The sequence below is a fragment of the Dipodomys merriami genome, unplaced genomic scaffold, assembly GCF_024711535.1.
Source record: "Dipodomys merriami isolate MVZ:Mamm:240054 unplaced genomic scaffold, mDipMer1.0.p SCAF_13, whole genome shotgun sequence".
NCBI lineage: Eukaryota > Metazoa > Chordata > Mammalia > Rodentia > Heteromyidae > Dipodomys > Dipodomys merriami.
The window spans coordinates 13,557,723-13,581,316 of record NW_027202604.1 but is presented as its reverse complement, the minus strand read 5'-3'; the positions used below and the strand labels follow the sequence as shown (position 1 = coordinate 13,581,316).

General features: G+C 42.8%; 1 protein-coding gene across 11 annotated transcripts in view; it reads left to right on the top strand.

The window, feature by feature from the left end:
* The window catches only part of Thrb (thyroid hormone receptor beta), a 365,706-nt gene that overhangs the window by 329,672 nt on the left and 12,440 nt on the right, over nucleotides 1–23,594 (top strand). For all 11 annotated transcript variants that reach the window (XM_070018705.1, XM_070018706.1, XM_070018701.1 and 8 more), the window contains 3 exons: nucleotides 9,760–9,860; nucleotides 14,617–14,764; nucleotides 17,019–17,224. In XM_070018705.1, the coding sequence (XP_069874806.1) occupies nucleotides 9,760–9,860; nucleotides 14,617–14,764; nucleotides 17,019–17,224 (455 nt within the window). The remainder of the gene's footprint in view (nucleotides 1–9,759; nucleotides 9,861–14,616; nucleotides 14,765–17,018; nucleotides 17,225–23,594) is intronic.

The following is a 23,594-nucleotide window of genomic DNA, read 5'->3' as shown; positions in this document are numbered from 1 at the left end:
GTTTTTGTACTTGTAGCCCTGAAGGAAAATGTTATCAGACTCTGAAGAACATGTACCAAAGAGGAATTATGCTTTATTTAGCCCAATGAATCTGATTTTAAATAAAACTACAAGAATTTTGAGAAAAGGGATCAATATAATTGTCACATTCAGAGTCTTGAAATGCAAGATACATAGTCTTTTTCCTAAAGGAATATGAGAAAACAAACTTTCATCTTTTTAAGACACAGATCATTTTATAGTCAAGGCTGGCCTCAAACTCACATGCCTCCTACCTCAGCCTCCTGAGTTCTAGAAATACAAATGTATACCACCACTGTGGCAAGAAAACAAATTTATAACAAGTTAAGGACACATAAAATCTCTTACAGTGGCTCATCCTTGTAATCCTAGCTACTCAAGAGGCTGAGATCTGAGGATCACAGTTCAAACCAGCCTGGATAGGAAAATTCTTATCTCCAACCACCAAAAAAACGCAGAAGTGCCTCAAAGTAGAATGATGGCCTTGAGCACAAAAGCTCAGGGACAGCTCCTAGGCCCTGAGTTCAAGCCCCATGTCCAGCAACAACAACAATCCCTTACCTACCAACCATTCCCAAGACATGATATCTTTGTCTCTCAAGTATGTTTTATTCAAACCAGTCATGATAGCTAGTTGTGATTATACATTTTTGCCCCCTACCACCACCATTTGTTTAAGAGCAAAAAGAGAGAGAATGAATTTTAAAATGAGATGGAGAATGGGCAGCCAGTGATTGTAGTTAAAAATTGACAACATCTTTCTTCACTGTCTTTCCCGCCCACCCTCCTCCCCCACAGCTTTTCTGCTTTGGCTGGCTGGTTCCATCAGAAATTTTAATCATATTCCACAGTCCTCCAAATGTTTGCATCTGGCTGCTCTGAAGGCAGCTTGTTCTAGCCAGTCTCAAAGTCCACTTACCCAGAATCCTTCCCTGGAGACTACCCTGGGCCGCTGTCCTCCACCTGGTTCTTCTATGACCTTCTCGACCCCACCTGTATAGGAACCCATGTTCAAAAGTGGCTGGAGTGTTTCCAAAAGAACTGCTATCAGTCTACAAGACTGAGAACTCGCTAGTTTTGAACCATTGTAAAGGAGACAGTTGTTCATGTTGTTCCAAGGAGACATGCTTTTTGCTCTATACTCAGTTTTAGTTCTGCAGAGAGAAAAGTAGAAATTCTACATGCACATTTTGAGGCTGCTTTTATTACCTCTTTCTTCTAAACAGAATTTAGTCCTTTTTTGTGTTCTATGATTCCCTGGGATGGCTCCCTGGCTATTAGAAATAGCAAGATGAGGATGTGTGAAGTGACCCTCATCAAGGGGAATGGATTAAAAAGAAGAGTTAAGCCCCAAAGAAATAGGCTCTCCAATTAGAACTTCCTTGGCCAGTTTTTAAGTTAGAGAAGGGAACAGAGGGTGCTCCATTCCCTTACCTCCACCCCATCTCTACCCCCTCCAAAAACAAAAACAAAAACAAAAACCTGTTACATGACAAACAGGTACTGTCAAGCCTCAGAGTCACACCTAGGCACATGAAAAGCAGGCAAGCAGAATGATTCAGAAATGTCATCATGGAATCTCTTACAAACCATGAATGTGAATATAAGATAATCACTTCAGTGTCTCTTCAGCCGTCTCCCCCATTTCTGGCCTTCCTCTCTCCCCAGTACTTCACTTGCATTGCTTTCCTCTCTCATCTTTCTTTTTCCCTCCCATTGAACTCGTTTAGCTTAAATCCAGAAAGGATCAGTCCCCAATGAACTGTGATTGTAGGTTTGTCTACAACAGGTGTCATTGGAATGCTGGTGAAGATTAGCCATTTAAATTAGGCACCTATACAGTATAAAAAGATAATATCACTCCAGGAAACAATACTACTTGGTATGTGGGGGGAGGAATGTAGTGGGAGGGTGGCGGGGGGGGGGGGGAGTGTCCTGGGGCTTGAACTTGGGGCCTAAGTACCATCTCTGAACATTTTGCCCAAGGCTACCCACTTGAGCCCCAGCTCCACTTCTTGTTTTTGTGGTTAATTGGAGATAAGAGTCTATAGACTTTCCTGGCCAGGCTGATTTTGAACCACAATTCTCAGCTCTTAGCCTCCACAGAAGCTAGGAGTCCAGATGTGAGTCACTGATGCCCAGAAAAATGCTATTTAAAAAAAAAAAATACTGAACACATTTGCTGCTCATGAGGTTAAATGAAAGTGCCTCTTCACACAAAGAAATGAAAGCAAAAGTAAAGAACAATAAATAAAATCCAAATCAATTTCAAGTGTAGATAAATGAGTGGGCTCTTATTCCCTTTCTTTCCTGAGAATTAGGCATCTGTCTTATCAAAGGATGTCCTTCAGCGATCACACCGGACACCTCACCTCATCCTGAAGCCGCATTGTCATTTCTTATGATGAAAGATAAAAATCCAAGGCATAATGAACAATTGAAGTAGCCGGATGCCTGGCAGCCTTGGGAAGGATTAGTTGCACTGTCGGTTTCCTGCACACAGGGTGCATGATCATAGCCTTGCATCCTTCCATGGATTCTGTCCACAGCCAAGGGCAAAGCCCTTTGTTTAGTTCCCAGCCTTTGGGTGCATTCAATCTGAGGTTAAGCTGCACCCCCCATTCTACCATTCTGCCAGCCCATCTTTAGGACCCATCTGCAGCATCCTTACTTGGCCAGTAACCACTTGATACTGTATTCTTCCTGTCTCCAGAGCGTTCGGACAGCTGAGCGGCCATGCATTGGCCTTGGTACCATCCTTTCTCCCTCAGCAGCTGCTTTAGAGCTCTGGGTTCTCCTGAAACGTCCTGCCAGCACAGCCTCCTGTCCTCTTCCCGCTCCCAGCCACTCACTGCAGTTCTTCCGAGTCCTGTGTCCCACCACAGGACTGACTCGGGGCTTTCACTTACTTCTCCTCCATGGCCTGTTAAATAGCACAAATTTCAGAAACTCTTCATGGTCCCAAGACCCTCCATTTTGATCTGGCTTAGTACTTACAGCCTCTGTTCTAAAACTCTTGCCCTGTCTCTCCATGGATTCCTTTGTCTGCCACCCAAGTCCCAGCCCTGAACCAACGAGGCTTCTTTCCAGCTAGACCCACTGCAGGTCATCCTGGTGTGCTAACCTGCTGTCCTCAGCCTGCATCACCTTAGGTCACAGCCTCTGCCACTTGTATTTAGCCAGAGCCATATTCCTGCCATCATCCTGGCAGCTTCTTTCAAAATCAAGTATCCCCTATTTTATACAATATCTCTGATCCTGAGGCTTGAATTCTGGGCCTAGGCTCTGTCCCTGAGCTTCTTTTTGCTCCAGGGTAGTGTTCTACCACTTGAGCCACAGCACCACTTCTGGATTTTTCTGAGAACAAAAGTATGTCCAGGCACTGCCAAATGTCCCCTGTACAGCAAAATCACCCCCCCACCCCAGACAGGGATGATGAACTATTGCCTTGATAATGAAGAATAAAGTATTTTCAGAACACAGGAAGTAAAGTACATTTTCCAAAGGGTTTTTGGCAGGCAAATTCCTTTCTCAATTTTCTACATGATTAAACTGTTGTGGAATACATCTGAACAGAAATCCACATAGATGCATGCAACTTGATACTTGCATGTGTGTTAGAGACCATTTGACCATTTTGATAGGGGAGTACGCCTAAACATATACCTACATGTCTTCGTATGACTCAGTATGTACATGCATGTAACAGGCCATGCATACTTGTTTATAGGACCTCTTTCTAACTCCTAAGCATGAGGAAGGCACTACATAAATCCTTTTACTGCACACTCTGTGCACAACGTGCACTTGGATCATGACTCTGAGATATACCAGTGGGGGAATTCAATGCAACAGATACAGCAAAGTGACATTACCCAAGTCCTGCTACATGCAACGTACTGCCAAAGAATTGAGAGCCTACATTTTGAGGGTTATGTAGTCTATTAAATGTTATTCCAAATAGATTTTCAGAAGCATTTTTTCTCAAGTACACAAGACATGAAATAGCTCTAAGAACAAGGGTGTGTGCCTTAAAAGCCATACACTGACTCTCAAAGCAAAATCAGAAGCAACTACCACCCATTTCTTCTGTCTACTCTCTCCATTCTAGTCCATTTGACTTCCCTAACCCCTGTCAAACCAGGAAACAATCTAGAAAACAAACAAGGAACCAACCATCTAAAACTTCAATGGCCGTTATTGTCAGAGCTATTAGTGATATATTAATGAGTGACCTAATTCTCAATCAAGACATGTAGTATTTATGTTATATGATAAGAGCCTCTCTCACTTTGCTATTGAAATATGTTCTCTTTCATTTCCCTTAGACTACTCTGGTCTTCCTACTTGTGATAAAGCTATCTTTGAAATGTCTTCTTTTTCCTTTGAAAGCAACAAAATGTAAAACTACACATAAATGATGCTAAGGTTGGACATTGGAGCTAGGGCACGTTAGGGCATGATGAAGACTGTAGAACACAGATGCCTCTTTCTTGGGGAGCAGGGAAGGTTGGATTGCCTTCTCAATTCAGCTAGTCATTGCCCTCTTTAAGACTTTGGGCTCAGAATTACCAGGTGTCCATTCTTTCACATGAAGCAAGAATGCTGAATTTCGTGTGCAATCTCTTGGTTCTAAATCTTGGCTAGGACTTTTTTAAAAAAAAAGACTCTGTAAAGCAAACCCAGTAGAATGCCAGTGCATGTGCCCTTTTGATTGAAATTTCATTATGCCAGTCTATTTCCTCTCTTAGTAAGTTGCGCTGGTTTTTTTTTTTTGAATTGCAGATTGGAAGATTATGTCAGCTACTAAGAATTTGAGTGTACAGAGACAGGAAGAAGGAAGTTTAACTAGGACTTCTTATGCATGAGACTATGTTATACCAAAGCCTAAGACTAAACGTTAATGTGGTTTATTTCAAGAAAAATAATCCAGCACCTGCTTCGCCCTTTTTACTATCCTGGGACTTCAGATGAGAATCCAGAGTCCCTGTCATCATGTCTGTATCCCTCTTCCAGAATTAATCCCTGTCCACCCATCTCCCCTCCCTACTCTACTCCCAACGCATGAGAGGTTGAAGCCTTGGACTCCAGAGTCTGCTGTCTCTCAGCCGGCCCAGGTGCAAAGTATAAATAGAAGCTCAGTGTCCCCCAAGAGGGAAGCAGGAAAGAAAGGATGGCAGTTGCTATTCTGAAGAATTAGTGAAAGGGGAGCCCCCACCCTAGCCCCCACCCCATCCCCAGCACAGCTTTGCTGGGGTTCTTGGACAGCAATAAAAGAAGGCCTCTCTACATTAATGCCAGTTCAAGTCCATGCCCAGTGACTTACACAGAGTAAGCCCATCGATGTTAGCTAAATAAATAGATTGATCAATGGTTTAATTAATTGCCATAGTGTTTATCAGAGGGTCAATGATGAGTGTGAAGCAAAACCTGGTTCCTAGTACCAAGAATTAAATGCAAAAGGGATTAGGCTTAGTATGTTAGAAAAGGCTGAGACACTCAAGGTTTTTTAAGTGTGTAAAGAATTGACAAGATTCCAGTGGAGGGGAAAAATAAACTTAAATTGCAGGGATCTACAGCATGAGATGGACCGTGGGAGTCCAGTATAAAATTGGAAGCAAAAGTACATGCGCTGACAGGTTAGCTTCTTCATGAGTATTGAAATGCAGTCTCAACTTATAACCTGTGCTAACTCGGGGTTCTTGATGACTCAAAGCTGAGAGTCTGCAAGCTAAGTCAGAGTCCATCAGAACTGTGTTCCGGGGTTATTCCCCAGGACTCTTCAGCAGCCTGCAGATGGTGGTTCCTAATGTGGACAACACAGCATCCAGGTATACTTCGACCTGCTCAGAGGATTTCTTTCCATCTCAGGTCACAACTGTTCCCTTATGGAGCCAGGACTGGTTCTGCTAGGCAAATGGTCTACACCCAAAGTAAGATTAACCCTGGTTGAAAGAGTTTCCTTTCCCAGCTTGGATTTCTCTTCCCTTCTCGGGTAGCACTTTTACTTTGGATCTCCCACCGTGCTTGATTAGCTTTAGTTCTATTTACCTAGAGCCATGTGTCTGTCAGAGTACCAGATTTCTCCCCCTAGTACTTTCCATGCTGGTATAATTTACTCAAGAGCCAGCCTTCTGACTTCACTCTAAGAGAAAGCATGGAATCTAATGGAACCCAAGAAGCCAAGCTTACAGTTGGGACAATTAGCTGTGCAATTACACAAAGCTTTCCTTTCTTACATCCTATGTCCCTGGACAGTATTCTGCTACCTGGACATGGTGGTGCATATCTGTAACCCCAGCTTCTTAGCAAGCAGAGACAGGAAGATCCCATGTACAGGCTGTAAGACCCTGCCTTAAACTAAGTGATAAGCCAGTCACAAAAGACCACATATCGCATGATGGCATTTTTCTGACATGTCCAAAATAAACAAATTTGTACAGACAATAGATTAGTGATTGCCTAAGGCAGAAGTGGTGGAGGAGATGAGAGGAATGGGGTAGTGACTTCTAAAGCTATGAAGTTTCTTTGGGAATGATTAAAATGTTCTAAGATTGATAGTGGTAATGATTGGCAAGCTCTGTGGGAATATTAAAAGCTATTTAATTGTACAGCCTGTGAATTATAAAGTTCTTACCAAAAATATGGTTCTAAAGTCAGCTGGACATGGTAGTTCCCAGCAACTTGAGAGACAGAGGTGAGAAAAAGCAGAAGACCCTGTCTAAACACGAACTAAAGCAAAAAGGGCTTGGTGGTGTGGCTGAAGTGGCAGAGCACTTGCCTAGCAAGCTTTAGGCTCCGAGTTCAAAACCCTAACAACACCACCACCAACCACGAAGTTAATGTTTTATCTTGTCAACCTATTTTTTTATGCAAGATAAGACTTAACTAATTTGACATTTCCGAATGCCAACTTAAAACAACATCTCAGGTCCTTTGTGGGACAAGCAGACTGCTTTCATAAAAATATGCTTAGGTGGCAGCAGAGTTCACTGGTCTGAAAAATGCACTTGAGCAGATAGAAGATGGCAAAGATACATCAGCCTTAAAGAATGATATCTTGTCTTGAGTCTCAACTGTTTTCCTGAAGGGATGGGGGAGGGGGTTGAGATTAGCGAAGCTTTCCTAGCAGTCCCTTGGGACAACATGTGGATGCAGTTTCTCACGTGAGCAGTGTGCCTGCAAGGCTGTCCTGTTTCTAAGCAGACTGATGTGATGGTACCCTTTAGTGTCCACACTTGGCAATGGAACGAACTAATGTTCCATTTTCCTTTGCAGAGCATTCGGGGCAGCATGTGACTGCCCTGGGAATAGAAAGACCCTGAAATAGAACAGCAAAATGTGGCCACCTTTTATGATGCTGTCAGGTGCACCTAGTACCTGAAAAGAATCCCCAACTAACCTAGCCATGCCGGGGGTTGGGGAGAGTGTTATTTCCTGCCAGAAGTTATTTCGCAGTGGATAATGGACTGAGGCATGATGATTGATGTATCATTGCTTGCGCTGACTGATTTAGTTAAATACAATGAATGTCTCTGCATTTTATATTGCAGTGAAAAGAAAGTGGTGTGTTGAGTAGGATCATGTAAGCAACTGCCACCAACACAAGTAGACAGCTGTGTAAAAGGTGGGATGACTGAAGACATTTAATCACCTCCACCCACCAAGAAAATAATCTAGGAAAAACAAGAGAGAAAAGCAAACCATTGTTTCCCTAACTGCCAGACTATGAAAGGAGCTTATTCCACATTCTGAGTTAGCATTGGGTTCCAAGGTTCGCAAGAACCTTTCGGTGTTGAACTACACCTAAATAAATTATTGAGCCACAGATAGAAGGAAAACTTCATTGTTCTACCTCCAACTCCAAAAGCTAAAGCCATCATGGGTGGTAAGGATGGGGATGGGCAGGTGAATTTCCCATGATGCCCCAACTCTGGTGAAGGTACCCCCAGACGCGAGCTAGAACAGCATCTCCCACAATGACTTTGGAACTATCAAACTTAGGGTTCAGAGGTAAGTGAGAAAAGGGTGTAAGTCATTTCTCTCTAAGCAGGAAGGAGCCAGAGAAACAGAACTCGATCCTTTATACACTTCTCAAAGACCATGTTTCATTCATTTTTATATTCTCCAAAGTGTCTTCCAAAGTGCTTAGCACATAACATATGCTAAATAGATGTTTGTTGACTTCTTGAATAGTGAGTGATTGAACACATAAATGATTGCAGTTCCTTGTTTTTCCTCCCAGAATCCTCGTTTTTAAAATGTCTGATGGGAGTTTTGGAAACTTTGAAGTAAACTCAACAGATGAATCATGGTTTGCCTGATGCAAAAAGTAAACTAAGAAAAACTGTGATATTTAAAAATATAATCCTGCACATTACTGACTCTCATGCTGAAGTCATTTATCTGCCATCCAGGAAGTAACACTTTTCTAAATGGAAGCTTCAGCAAAGTAGTTCCTAACAAATCATGGAAACAATTGCCTTTCTTCTGTTTTCTTTACGGATTTTGTTTCCCGCAAAGTGAGCCTTCAGTGATTGAGTTTAACAAAAGCTCTAGGAAAATTCATGGTAAAGAATACAGTAAGTCATCAGTCATTTCAACCTAACCAATCTGTTCAAACTAGGAAAAGTTTACTGAGGTAAATAACTTCCTAAGCACCATGATGGGGGAAAAAAAAGTTTTGCTCAGCCTTTCCCTCATTCAGATCCCAAGAAATCATGTCCTGCTTTGACTTTTTGGACTTAATCTAAAACTTGCCTTTGTAGTAAAGTATTGGTTCCTTGAACCAAACTGGCCCATTAGAAGATGTTTCTGGGGTGTGATATTCTCTCCGCATGCAAGGAAAAAACAGTGACCAGTGGAAAATGAGCAGTTCACATATTTGTTTTTATATGTCAGTGTCCTGGGTACAAGAATTTAAACTAACAAAGGGAATTTGTGACTCCATTATTTTGGACTACTATGGTGTTGAAGTATATATGATAATATCTCAAGTTGGCCCAAAAGTTTTAGATGGCCTAGTTTATTCTGCTTTAAACATCTTATTTTAGAAAAAGATCAGCAACACTTACCCTGGACACAAGAAATTAAGAACTCTGGGTTTCCATCTGTTTGATAGTTTTCAGTAGTACCATAGAGACCAACCCCCACCCAATGCCAGGATTTTAAAAATAATTTTATTAAGTGATTGTACCAGGGGCTACCATTTCATAAGCTAAGCAATGAGTATATTTCTATTTTGGGGACAATTTACCCCCTCTCTTACTTTCCCCCAGTTGTCCCCTTCCAAGGCCAGTTTGTTGTTGTTGTTTTACTTCAGAAATGCTTAAAAGATTTCCTAGGACCTTTCCAGCTATGAAGGTTTCTGAGTTCATTGCATGGGGTGACTCGACTCTAGCATTGATAGTCTTTTAAGAACAAGTTCTGAAAATAGTCTTATGAATGAGATTGTGCCATTCATGACTCAGGGCACGGCAGCAGTTTCAAATCAACTTGCTTCATGGGACCCTGAGTCTTCCTGGCTGTTCCCCCTGCCCAGTGCACAGATTCTGGACCAGGGGCTCCAGCACTCTGAAGTCAAGGACTGGCCAATTGTTTGATTTCATTAAGTCTTTCTCTATCGTCACCCTCCTCTTAGCAAACCATCTTGCTCCTGGCCAGGAGATGAGAAGGGGTATGGTGTATCTTTTCCCATGGTGGAGTTTTTTCACTATTCTCTCTGTACCTCTCTCACAGGGTACATCCCCAGCTACTTAGACAAAGACGAGCTTTGTGTTGTGTGTGGGGACAAGGCTACAGGATATCACTACCGCTGCATCACCTGTGAAGGCTGTAAGGTAAGTGCCCATGTGTGCAGCCCCAGATCCCTGCCCAGCCCCGATCCCCTACCAGGGCTCTACCAGTACTTGATGTGAAACCAAGTGTCAGCAGTCATAGCCTGAGATCACCCAGGGGTCAGTGTCACTCTTCATTCCTGATGTGGTCAAGATCTAAATTTTCTTTAGCCCAAGTCATAAGCAAAGACATGAAACGTTGCTAGAATGTAATGTTTGGTTTCTTTACCTTTCTAAGTGGCTTTTGTACAGAGAATAACATGAAATTAGTAAGAGTTTTGGTTTTAAAAAGCCTGTGTCTTTATCATTACAATACATATTTTCTTCTCCTGTTTTCGTCTATAGAGGAGCCAGGGTCTGATCTTTGGCAGGCTCTTTTCCCTTGTGAATCTGCATGAACTGGCCCATCTTTAAGGGTTCCCTTAGGAAATCCCTTTGAGGATATTTAGGTTCAATTATGTTCTGAAACTTATCCAAAATGGCTTTCTGTGCAATCTGCTTTAAATATATCCTAGTCATCCACCAGGTAATTCTGTTCTCTGCAGACCTTTCTTGTGGAAATAACTTGACAAGAACATACCATTCCAGTCACTTCCAAAGGGAGGCTAAAAAATCCTACTGAAAAAGTTAAGCTTTATGAAAAATATCTCTTGCCCCTCAACCTAGACTAGAAAATAATTTGTCATGAGCATTAAAAAAAAAAGTTTAATCTCATGCTTTACTCAGTATTCCAGCAGTATTTTATGAATGAGGATGAGGATGAAGATGTACTTCAAGTCAGGGTAATTATTTTCTTGTGGGATATTGCATTTGCCTCTTATATTTTAATTTTACTTATCAGAGCCATGCTATAATCTCAGCACTTGGAGGGCTGAGCAGTAGGATTGTAAATTAGAGGCCAGCCTGGACTATATTGCATTTAGAGACAGTCTGATCTGCAGAGTTGAGATAGTCTCAAAAAAAACAAGGGCTAACTGGGGGCTAGTGACTCACGCCTATAAATCCTAGCTACTCATGAGGCTGAAATCTGAGGATTACAGTTGGAAGCCAGCCAGGACAGGAAAGTCCATGAGACTCTTAATCTCCAATAGACTGCTCAGAAAAAGCCAGAAACAGCACTATGGTTCAAGTTGTAGAGCACTATCCTTGAGCACAGAGAGGCTCAAGAACAGCGCCCAAGCCCAGGACTGGCCAAAAACAAACAAACAAACAAAAAACAACAACAAGGGCTGAGGACATAAATGAATGGTGGAGCTCTTTCATACCATGTACATTTAATCCTGGCAGGCCAATAATTTTATGTAGAGATGTTAGCCCTAAAGCAAAAATTTCCCTAAAATTTAGTATGACTCCACTTTCCCTCCTCCCTGGCCCACCTAAGAACTGAACTTATTTCTGGGTTTCCAAGGCCTTTTCTCTGCAATATGATGAAAACTTCCCATTCATCCAGATCCCTTAGATCTGCAATTTGCAGTTCTGTAACAAAGACTAGACTAAAGGTTGCTTGCGATGGCTCTGAAAATAATGTCTGTAGGGGTTTATACAAGCTGATTACAAGCAAATCTTGGCTATTCATTAGGAGACTAGCAGACTCTCTGTTGAAAACGCAGTTTGTTGGTTTGATGTGCAATTAATAAAATTCTGTAATTTTAGGTATATTTCTCTCATTCCCAAAGCCCAGTAATTGAAACTGGCCTTTTCTTTTTCTTTTTTGTTTCTAAGTTAACACCTGTTCATAAGTCTTTACCTGGTTGGGCAACACTAAAATTCTTTTAAATCAGTTTCTTAGGATAAATGATGAGTTCTGGGAGAGAATCTAGTAAAAAGTCTATTTCATACTTAACTCTCCAGAGTGGCTCTACAGACTGACTGAATGCACTACCAGCAATTACCCTTAACAAAGGGAGGACTGAGCCTCTTAAACATGCTCAACTGAACTCAGCAAGCATCTCTGAGAGGACCAACAGTATCTGGGGACCTGATTCAGCTGAGAGATTTATTTTCTTTATCTCTCTCCCACACTTTTATTCCTTGGTGGTATGAGGGTTTGAACTCAAAGCCTCATACTTGATAAGCAGGAGTTCGGCCATTTGAGCCACAATCCCAGCCCTTTTGGCTTTAGTTTGTTTTAGATAAGGTCTCACACTTTTGCCCAGGCCAGCCTTGGGAAATGATTATCTTATCTCTACCTCTCAAATGCCCAGGATTACCGGCTTATACCATCATCTTTGGTCCCTCAACTGAGATTTTCTTTAAAATTAGGTCTTTCCATCTCTGTGTCTTTGTTGCCAATCAGAATCCTGTTTCTAGATTGCCTCCAACATAAAACAAGAAAGGGCCTGGCCAGAGACAGAATATACTTACTTAGTATAAAAACAGAACCTCTGGCCTGACACTAGTGGCTCACACCATAATCCTAGCTAATCAGAAGGCTGAGATCTAAGCATCCTGGTTCGAAGCCAGCTCAGGCAGGAGAGTCCATAGACTTATTTCCAACTAACCAGAATAATTAGTGGAACTAACTATGAAGTGAAACTGTGGCTCAATTTAATAGAGTATTAGCCTTGAGCAGGGTGCAGACCCTGAATTCAAGCCCCAGAACCAGCACCAAAAAAAAAAAAAAAACAAAAAAAAAAAACAGAGCATCCTTGGAAGAGATAAAGGTTTTTCAAATAAAATTTAGAAATAAAATAAAATGAAACACACAAGGTTATGCTTCGTGTTCTGTCTATTTAAACCTGAAACTTAAAACTTCTACTTCTGCCGGGTGCTGGTGGCTCACACCTGTAATCCTAGCTACTTAGGAGGCTGAGATCTGAGGATTGCAGTCCAAAGCCAGCCCTGGCAGGTAAAGTCGGTGAGATTCTTATCTTCAGAAAACCAGAAGTGGCGCTGTGGCTCAAGCAGTAGAGCGCTAGACTTCAGCTGAAGAGCACAGGGGCAGCACCCAAGCCCCACAGATTCAAGCCCACAACTGACCCCCCCCCAAAAATTATTCTACTTCAAACAATATGTATGGGTAGAATCTTTGCCCAATGAAATCTTTTGGAGATATTTTCTCTGTTGTGATACATACTAGCTTTTTAATGCATTTTTTGTAAGAAGAAAGGTTTTTTTATTTGAAAGGAAGGTTTGTTACATTACTCCATAATACACTCTCTCCTAAGAAAGACTCAGGCTTAACAGTTGTGCACATACTGAGCTAGGTGGGCAGTGCTTAGCTCGTTGTACTTCCAGTTAGTACTGTGTCTCAACCACTGAGAAACACCCAGTTTCTCCTCAGATGTGCAGAAATCCATCTGATGTTGACGTATAAATGCAGTCTGCTCATCAACAAGTCCTCATTTATTCAAGACATCTGAACTTCATGCTTGCTAAGAAAATGCTCTATCATTAAGTTCTCAACCCCTAAAAGGATTTAAGTAGATGGACATTTACTCTTAGGAGCTAATTTTCCTCATTGTTAAAAATCAAGGGAACCAGGCACCTGTGGTTCACACCTGTAATCCTAGCTACTCAGGAGGCTGAGATCTGAGGATCTTGGTTCAAAGCTAGCCCGGGCAGGTAAGTCCGTGAGACTCTTATCTCCAATAAACTATTCAGAAAACCAGAAGTGGCACTGTGGCTCAAGTGGTAGAGTGCTAGCCTTCAGCTGAAGAGCTGAGAGACAGCACCCAGGCCCAGAGTTCAAGCCCCATGGCTGACAAAAAAAATCAAGGGACTGGACTAGCAATGTGGCTTAGTGGTAGAGTGTTTGCCTAGCATGCATGAAGCCCTGGGTTCAATTACTCCATACTGCGTACACAGAAAAAGCTGGAAAGGGTTCTGTGGCTCAAGTGGTAGAGCATTAAGCCTTGAGCAAAAGAAGCTCAGGATCCCAGTCCACCTTCTAGTCTGAGGCTGGGCTTGGTATTTTAGTCCTTTATTTCGTTGATTATGTCATTGAGTATCTTGTTCATAATGTCGTCTGGAAGATAGAAGGATGTGAATGGCTTTGCAGCGCTCTTTGCAGTACTGTGCCCCTCACAAGTGCTTGCTGTCATTACCAATTCCTGCTGCTGCAAGTCAGAGTTCAGTTGCTAGGACCCGGTGATCATGTCCAGAAAGATCCAGCATAACATCCTTGAGAATATTAATGTCCGTGGCTCAGATCTAAGACCAAATAGCATCAGAAAGAAAAAGAGAAGCATGGAGCTTGAAGGTAGGTCTATAGATACTGGAAGAAAATCCCAGATTCACTAAGCTAAGGTTCTGGCTAGAAAATATAGCATCCCACCCCCTATCCCTACACCTACCCGCTGCAAACTCTTATTTGAATAGTGGCTGGTCACAACCATGTCCAGAGTCAAAACAAAAAAAAAAATATCTAAATGCAATAATTTTTAAATGTTTAACTACTGGTAAAGTTATTAAAGTAGTTGTGCCCTCAGCTCTAGTTAGTAACATAATTATGAAACTCCAAATAATACATTATCACTCAATATATAATATAGAAATACAAGCACTCAAGTCTTCCTTTGACATTTTTCTTGAACAAACATCAGAAATACGTTGACCCTACAGCCTTGAGACAACACCTTCAGTTTACATTGGGCTTACTGTCCTATGTTTGAGGCTATAACTGGATATATTCAAATTAAGGTCCTAACACATTGAAGTCCAAGACCATTATATATTAATTATGTGGACACCAAACTGCAGAATCACTTATTTTTAGAAAATATGAAACTGTTGTTTTGGGCCTTTTTCCCCCATATAGGGTTTCTTTAGAAGAACCATTCAGAAAAATCTCCATCCATCCTATTCCTGCAAATATGAAGGAAAATGTGTCATAGACAAAGTCACTCGAAATCAGTGCCAGGAATGTCGCTTTAAGAAATGCATCTATGTTGGCATGGCAACGGATTGTAAGTAGATTTCATTTGCTTCGTATTAAAGGAGCGTTGATTGGGGAAGAGTTTGGTTCAAGATCAGCCAGGCAGGGGAAAAAAAAATCAGGAACTGGAGGACAGTGAGGGGAATACGGGCTTTCCCCACCCCTTACCTCCTGCGCTTCCATACCTTCTAATCCTCAAAGGTTCTAAGGGCTGATGGTAGGGCAGAAGGTTAGCAATGTAAGGTTATACTTTGGTGAGAGACTCATGGGCTAGTCTTCCTATTTACTCAAAAGCATAGTCAGGAATTAATTTTATGGACCTTTTTTTTGAGAGGGTCATTGGCAGAAAACATGGTGTTTGGCAATATCTGAAGAATTCCCTGTTGAATGTTACAACATGAGTCATCCCTCAGTTGGCTGCTTGTTATATTTTTAGCTGACAACACTGGAGCTGAATCAGTTCTACCCAATTTTCAAAGTACCACATATTGGGGAAGATTCGCCATGAGGGGTCTCTTCTCCCTGACACTGCAGGAGATGTACACCAGTCACTCCAACTAATCTTAAAAAGAATCATGTCACTAGAAAGGTATGGCCCCTCTCTTGCCAGCCCAACAGTATATTAATGATTTTTATTGCCATAATTTTTTGCACAGAAATGAGGGCTTCCAACTAGGAGTTAAAATTTTTGTAAGGAGTTAAAGCATTTTTCCCCCCTGATAGAAGAGGAAATACTCATGACTGGCAATTGTGTGATAAATAGGAGTTTCTTGGAGAGAACAAAAACATCCATGGAATGTCCTCCTTTGCCCAAATAGGAAAATAGAATGGAGAGTCTTGGAAGAGACTTGTGTTATTATTAGGATGTTAGGCTGGAAATCTTAGCCTACCCCTGGCTGAGTGTGCTCGTTATCTTTAGAGACTGTGGCTTTTGCCAACAGTGTTCCTGATAAGGATATGCGATTGTACAGCTCAGAACCAAATGCTTAGATATGTCACTAATAATGAGCCATTATTATTGGACATCCCTTTCACCAAGAAGGTTAAGATATAAGTGTTTATGAGGTTAGTCTACTGTGTACAAAGAGTGTGGGTGTCCTTGTTTGTGAGGTTAAGAGCTCAGAGTTTATAATCAGAAAAACTTCTGAGTCTCACGCTTACTACTTGTGTGACCTCTAGAAAGAAGCCATAGGTGGTTGTGTCCAAGACTAAACTGGATAACATATCAAGTGCAAGTGCAACACCCTCGGGTACAATGGAAGTATCTGGGGAAATGAGGCTGCAGCTACAATTATCCTTCTGTAAGACAGCCCAGGTGGAACAGTGTTCACTTGTACTTCCCACATTTGTAAATGCTTACATAGTTCTCACCATCCAACTCAGACTAGCTTCTCTGGGGTCTAATATTCTATTTGCAGGACAGCTGAGGAGAGCTAGTCATCAGTAGAATGGCCATACGATAATGACAGGGAGGAACTGGAGTCCTGGGCCTTGCTGTGTAACTTCAGGCAACTTCTGACCTCTCTGGATCAAGGTCGGCCCATGTGAGAGGAAAGAGATGAACTGTAATGCCTAAGCTCCCTTTTGACTCTAAAATGTGATGACTGTGTCACATAAAACCATTTCCATTGTAGTCACAAGTCTGGCTGGAATGGTTTTGTTTGGGAAATTAGCCCTAGAAATATAGGTTTCTTGTTACCTGCTCTCCTTCGTTCCCTTTTGTACAAATGATAAAAGTTGTGGCTACACTTACTGAGCACTTAGAGTGTGTTATCACATTGCATGCCATGTGCAGGGGGTAGTATCGCTCTCATTTCACAGAGGGCCAGGATTCAATCCCAAGTCTAATACAAAGATGGTACCTGAGAGGCTCAGCCACATCACAGTAAGCTAGAGGGAGCCATAAAAAGGTGAAATTTCCTCCCTGAGAGCCATTCTAAGGGAAGAGGGAAGAACAACTCTTGAGAGTGAATTCAGATGATGAGTAGACATGTCAACCTGTGATACTGTGAATGGTACAGACTTAATTCTACCTCTCTCTGCTTTACTGTTGTTTGTGGCCGCCTTCGGTGGAGTTGAGGCACCCGGTATTCAAGTTCTCTCGGAGCTTTTCTCTTAGAAGCTGGCTGGGCTTTGGGAACTAGGCTCCCATTGGACAGGGAATAGTCAGAGGGGGGGAAAGTGACTGAACTCCCATGCCTTAGTGCCAGCCAGGCTGTGGCATGTGTGATCCGCCAGGTGTCTTGAAAGCTTCCGTGTGTGCATCTCACCTCTCCTTTCTCCAGTGGTGCTGGATGACAGCAAGAGGCTGGCCAAGAGGAAGCTGATAGAGGAGAACCGGGAGAAGAGGCGGCGGGAGGAGTTGCAGAAATCCATAGGGCACAAGCCAGAGCCCACAGATGAGGAGTGGGAGCTCATCAAGACCGTGACTGAAGCACATGTGGCCACCAATGCCCAGGGCAGCCACTGGAAGCAGAAACGGAAATTTCTGGTAAGACTTCCCTGCAGAGCTCTGTGTTGGCTCTATGCTCAGTCGAGCAGTTCCCACTCAACTCAGATTGGCCTCCTAACCCTGGGCTGCTGTTCTCTCTGATCCATTTGAGCCATGGATAAACTAGATCAGAGAGAGGGGGAAGAAGACAGACAGAGGGGAGGGAATGGGGAGAAGGTGGAAAAGGAAAAGATGGGAAGGAGAGGGGAGGGCAGAAAGGAGAAAGAAGGGTAAAAAAAAATCTTGCAGCGCTGTGATTGGAAACAGGTCTGTGAGAGACAGAATAGCCACTCCTATTTGCACTATGATTCGTGGACTTTCAAAGTAGTTTCCAAGACCAGGTTACATTAGCTTACTACTGCTGTAGCGAAGGTCTTCAAAACCAACTACTTAGCAGAATTCATTACCTGCCAGCTTTCCCTTTGACACTCATTTCCTCCCTCCTGTGACTGTACAATGACTTACCTTCTGTGCTTCTCCATGATGGCCTGTCCCTTCAGGACCACCTCTATGATACAGGCCCCAGACCTCAGGTATATTTTATGTCTTCAGCTTGGAAGAATGACTATGAGTCCAGGAAGACAATAGGCATGAGGGTAGGGAAGGGAGCCAGTGGAGAAAACAGACCTTTCCACAGCTGTGGAACACTGATGCTTTATATAGTGCTGTGAAACTAGGGAAGCCCTTCGCATTCCTTTAAAGCACTGTGAAGTCCAGATGCCAGAGCCATGCAAGCCCAGCCCAAGGTATGGCAAGTGTCTGGCCCAGAAGCCAAGTCAGTTCTTCTGAGTACAGGCTCTCTCTGTCTCATTATCTGGACCAGATAGGGCAGAGACGGATCCTCCTACATGGGGGATGCGAAACCCTTTGTGAGCCAGTGAACGGGACCTCACCAAGCCCTGCTCCAGTGGTCTGATTCCCTCTAGGACATGTCAGAGTTCCTCCCCATCTTAAGGAGGTAGGGTGATAAGCTAAAAACAATAGAACAACTACTTGAAAGGAAGATTGGGGAGAGAAAAAAAAAGCTTACACCATAATTCACCTGCCCTATGACAACTACCTTCATTTTTGTGGTATTGAAAAGACAATGCTAACCCTCTGCTAATGGCCTTCACTCACAGTAAACCCTTAGCCTAGCACGTCGAAGTGCTGTCCACACGTTAAGCCCCCCCATCAACCCTATGACAAATACAGCAATATCTCCCCATAACCGCAGGATTTTCACACCTGCTGTGTGGAGAGTACAGCCACCTTCAGTCTGGGCTCTGCTCACTTCTCTAAGCAGCCTCACCACCTACCCAAGCCTCAGTGGTTGCCGAAAGACACCAAGATGACCTCGTAATGCCTTTACCTTGCATCCCTGCCAGAAAATTCAAAAACATTCATTCTGGACCAATAGACTCATACTAACCCAACATATTTAGGACTTAGCAAGCAAGACCAAGCCCTGTAACCCTCCAACCTAAATCCATTGCACCAGGAAAAAAAATCATTTCCAGTCTGTTGTTACCTTCAGGTTTCACGGGATAACCTGGCAGTGGAATCCCAGCTGAGTTGCTTGTAGGAGAAAGGTCAGGGCATGCCCCAGACTTCTCCTAGGGAATTTTATAGCTATTTTCTTTACTCACAGAGACAGGATGGATACATTAACAGTCCAAAACTAGTTTGGGTAGTTACTAAAAGGTGCTTCTTTCCAGAGTGAAACATTTACTAAGGAGCTCCCAGGTGCCAGGAAGTAAATCAGCCACATTCCAGTGGCAGGAGACAGACAATTAGGGTTAAACGAGATAAATGCAGGTAAGTAAGGCAATAGTGTTTGTGAACTGAAAATAGAGATTCCCTTCCAATAATCAAATTGTCTAGAGAGAAAAAAAGGATATCTGAGCTGACATCTGAGCGATATATAGGGAAGCTGAGAATCCAAATTCATTTTTAAAAAATGGAACACAAATTTCTCCATGCCTCCAGGTCTCAGCAGAGACAGCACAACGTCAAGTAATGAGCACCAACCTCAAGGTCTACACTTTTAAAGGCCTTTGGCACTGGTCCAATACCTAAAGAAACAAGGTAGATCACAGAGCAATTTGCACTGCTCTGTGTCAGAGCCATGACAAGAATTTTCTTCAGGAAGCTGAGCAACTTTTGTACCTGTCCCTCTCTTTCCACCCATGGAACTGACATGAAATTGTCCCTCTTGATCCAAATATAACTGCTTAACAGTCTCCAGTCTTAGAGGCATGAGGGCAGAACCAAACTCCACTGTCCCATCTGTCTCCACAATGTGTTTGCTTTCCAGCAGCCAGTCACCATTTCAGCCTACATCCTGTATCTCCTTCAGAGAGACCACATTCCCTCAGGGCCAGCCCTGCCTTGTGGGTCACTTCAGAGGCGGCTACTATCACATTCTCTCCCATAGAGAATTCCTGTCACTCTTTCTCCTTGAATCTGGGCAAGTCTGATTCCTTTAAACAATCCATTTGGGCCAGAAAGATGCCTGAGTGGCATCAGACTCGAGTTTAAGCTTTGCTGTGCCCACATGGGTCTCTTGGAATCTTATTTGACTTCCCCTCCCTCCAAGTGCTCAGAGCCCACCCAGAGGAAACCGAGGCAGAACATGCAGAAGGAGAGATTCCCAACCAACTCAGACATCAGCAAAACCTTCAGTGATACCAGCCTGTGCTGCCATCTGATGGCAGCTGTCTGGGAAATGCCAGGAAGAGCCCCACTCCAGCAGCATCATAAATCCGTAGAACTCTGGGAGATCGCTTTCTAAAATTGTAGTCATTAGGCTTTGGCATAGTTATATTGCAATAGATAACCAGAACAGACTCACTAAATACTTAGAAACTGAACCTACAGTCTCACAAGCCCATCCTTAGAGATAGCACATTTAAGCTCTGGCTAGTTTGCATATTTACAGGTACTATGTGCAGAGGAGTGACTCTGATTGTATATTCAGGCCCAAAATGAAAATTGTGCTCTTTTGGGGAGTTATTCCTCTGAGGAAATTCAGAATCCTTACCTAGAGATGGCTTCGCTCAATGGTGTCTGCAGGCCAGAAGGTAACTTTGGGCAGAAGAGGCCGCTGCACTTACTTCCTTCATTTTTAGGTGATGTTCTATCTTATTCTTGAAAACCTTTTTTTGAAAAAGCTATTACATTAATAATATAATAACCTGTCACACAAGAATAAAAAGTATATGCTATCGTAAAAGCTAGGAGTACACATCAATGGGTAAGTAGCCTCTTCCCAAAAGAAGCTACTCCGTCATTTTTCTCCTAAACCAAGATTCAAATCAGAGAAAGATGGGTGGTTTAACCTCAGTTTCACATATATCTTTGGGAAAATGATACTTTAGCGAAAAATGAGGAACTTTTGCAAAAGCCCACGTGGAGTTTCCTCATAAGTCTAAAGCCATGCTATAGAAATTATTCCCCCAAACCTTTAAATCATGCCAAATTCTAGTGTTCTACTCCAATCTCTGGACTTGAGATGGCAGAAATGCCCAGTTTTATCAACAATTTGTATAGGTAAACAGTGATGAAGAAAAGAAGTAGGCTAAGAAGGAAGTAAGTAGCTCTGACGCCAAACAAGGAAAAGCCATCCTGCTCATCTGGGGGAAGGGGAACTTGCCCCTGTGCCCCCCAGGAGCAGCAAAGCATCAGCCACAATCTTGTCTGTGAACACTACTAGTCTTACCATCTGTGGACACTACTATTCTCTCAGTGCATATGCAAAGGTGCCATGGCTTTGGGTGCATGTCCTACCCAAGAAAGAAATCACTGCCTGATTCTCTTCTTCCCATAAGAGAGACATACATTGAAGGGAGGATCAGGATGATGAGTGATTTGGCCACATGTGGTCTGTGCAATCAAGTTATGACTTCAGAGAATGCAGGGGAGACTAGATCAGAGGATAGACATTGGAACCAGACAGCCTGGTTCAGCAATTGCTTTTTAATTGTGTGCCCACGAGCAAGTTATGTCACCTGTCTAAGGCTCAGTTGTCTTGGGCACTTATCAAATGGTATCAGAGTAAAAGAAAGGATCCAATAGTGCCTCGCACATCAATCCCTACCATGACCACCTTCAGATCTCAGGAAAAGTAGGCATCCAGAATCATGTCTCAAGGACCAGGACTTGGAATCCCCATTTGTCTGGGCCCCCTGCCCAAATTCAAGAAGACACCCACTGAACAAGCCCACTCTGCCTGTGCCAGAGAACTCCCAGGTCAAGCCAAGAAACCCTTGGCACTGAGCCAGTCACTTGATCCAAAGCCGTCTGGCAGCATTTCCTACTGCTCTAGAACAAGGCTGAGAAAACCATTAAAGGAGAAAGCCCGTTGCCTTACATGGTCCTCTTCCACCCCCACTGGCCAGAGAAGCCACTCTGGATTCCTTGATCCACATCCAGCTCATCTTCGCCCACCCTCTGCAAAACATTGTCTTCCATTTCTGTCCATCTGAACTTCCAACTCCATAGTCCAGCCCACTTCAGCTGAGCAAAGCAGCACAACGTCCAAAAGCACTGAAATCACCTTATAGTTTTCTCTCGTTTTTTTTCCCCCCAGATTCTTTCTTTGCCACAGCCCTTCCCACACAGTAATGAATCTCCCCACATCTCTCTCATTTTCAGCGCTTTTGTGGACCCCTTCTGCATTTAGATTAAATTTATCTCCCCATCCAATTTGATGAGCTCCCACCTCAATCTCATGCCATTGTTGGCATTTTCCAGTTCTGTCCTTCCTGGCCTTGAGACTTTGCACTCGTTTCTTTCCCCTCTGCTTTACATGTTTCTCCTGCAGCTCTATGGAAGGCTTCCCCTTTATTCTTCCAGTCAAAACCCACACATTTCTCAGAGGACTTGACCTTAACCCAGCTCTTTACTCAGGTCACCTTCAGGCTTACCAAACTGAAACGCTTCAGTGAATGTATGTATTGCCTGGCTTTCCTCACTACACTGCAAGTTCCTCAATGATACATTGTTCACTGCTATAATCTTACCATCTCGATCTACACCTGGCCCCATAATACTTGCTCAGGAAATAAATACAAGTTGAATAAATAAACATTGTTTTCCCTACTCAGTAAGCTTTCTGTCCCCTGCTATTTGGCCCAACACCTTGTACACAACAGCAAACATACATTCACTCTTTTTCTCCTCCATTTGAAAAGTTCATCTTTGATGTATAACTACCTACAAATACAAAGTGATATTTTTAACACCATGGGCGGGATACATGTATTCAGGTGAGGTAGACATTTTGAACTGAGGTCATCTGATAAGATATCTATAACACAGGACTTAGGTTGGGTCTAGAGAATGGTGTAGATTCTGGTGTAAAGAGATAGGAGAGACTGAAGTGGGGGGGGGGGGGCTTCAGAAAAAGGCAAAGTGGAAACATGTAAGGCAAATTATAGAAGAAATGTGGTGGGGTCAGCTGAGCTGGCTTGGGACATACAGCTATGGTGCAGGAATGAAGTTAAGGTGAGAGTAGTAAGAGCTTCATAGAGAGATCGCTAACAGAGTAACAGAGTTCATTTATATGTTGTCCTTATAGGTGCAAACGGGGGGAGGGGGAGCAGTCACAACAAAGCTTCCCATACCTGGTATTAAACCCTGTTCATTCATAGATTTCCCTTTTTCTCTATTTCGGATTTCCCCTTTTTTTCTATTTCTGAGATCCACTATGGAAAGAAACCTTAATGATATAAAGGAAGGCTTTTCCTCTGTACATAGTTTGACATTCAGCCACTATATTTGCCACTTAAGATTCATAATAATGAACTTTTTCCTGCCCTGACATATTTAATAATGGAAATGTTTGTAAAGTGATATCTGAGACGTTACTTCAGTTGAAGTTGCCTTATTTCCTTGTATAATTTCACTTCTTTCAAATCCTTGGAGAGATCACAGGTCATGACTGAAATACCATATGTACCCACAGATTGAATGGAAACAATTACAAATCCATTTTAACTCTTGAGGACACTGTATTTGCCATTCAAATGCAATCAGATTAGAACTAACCATATTCCACCAGGAGACATTCAGATCAGCTAAGCCCAAACCATGTTATTCTCTAAAACTGGTCCTACAATTACATATTAGTGAGTTTCTTAGAATGTGCCACATTCCTTTTAGCTGCGGATCCTCACAATAGCCTTGTAAAGTACATGAAGAGGAAGCAAACTTCATGCACATGGTAACAGGATGCAGGGAATAGCATCCCCAGTGGCACAAAAGGAGAGAGGAGTTGTGCCCATGATTTTTCCAGGCATTCCAACCATTGCCAGTCACTTCACTACCAAAACAGGACAGAACCCAAGTCCCGTCCACTCACCATAATCCAAACAAACAATACAAATCA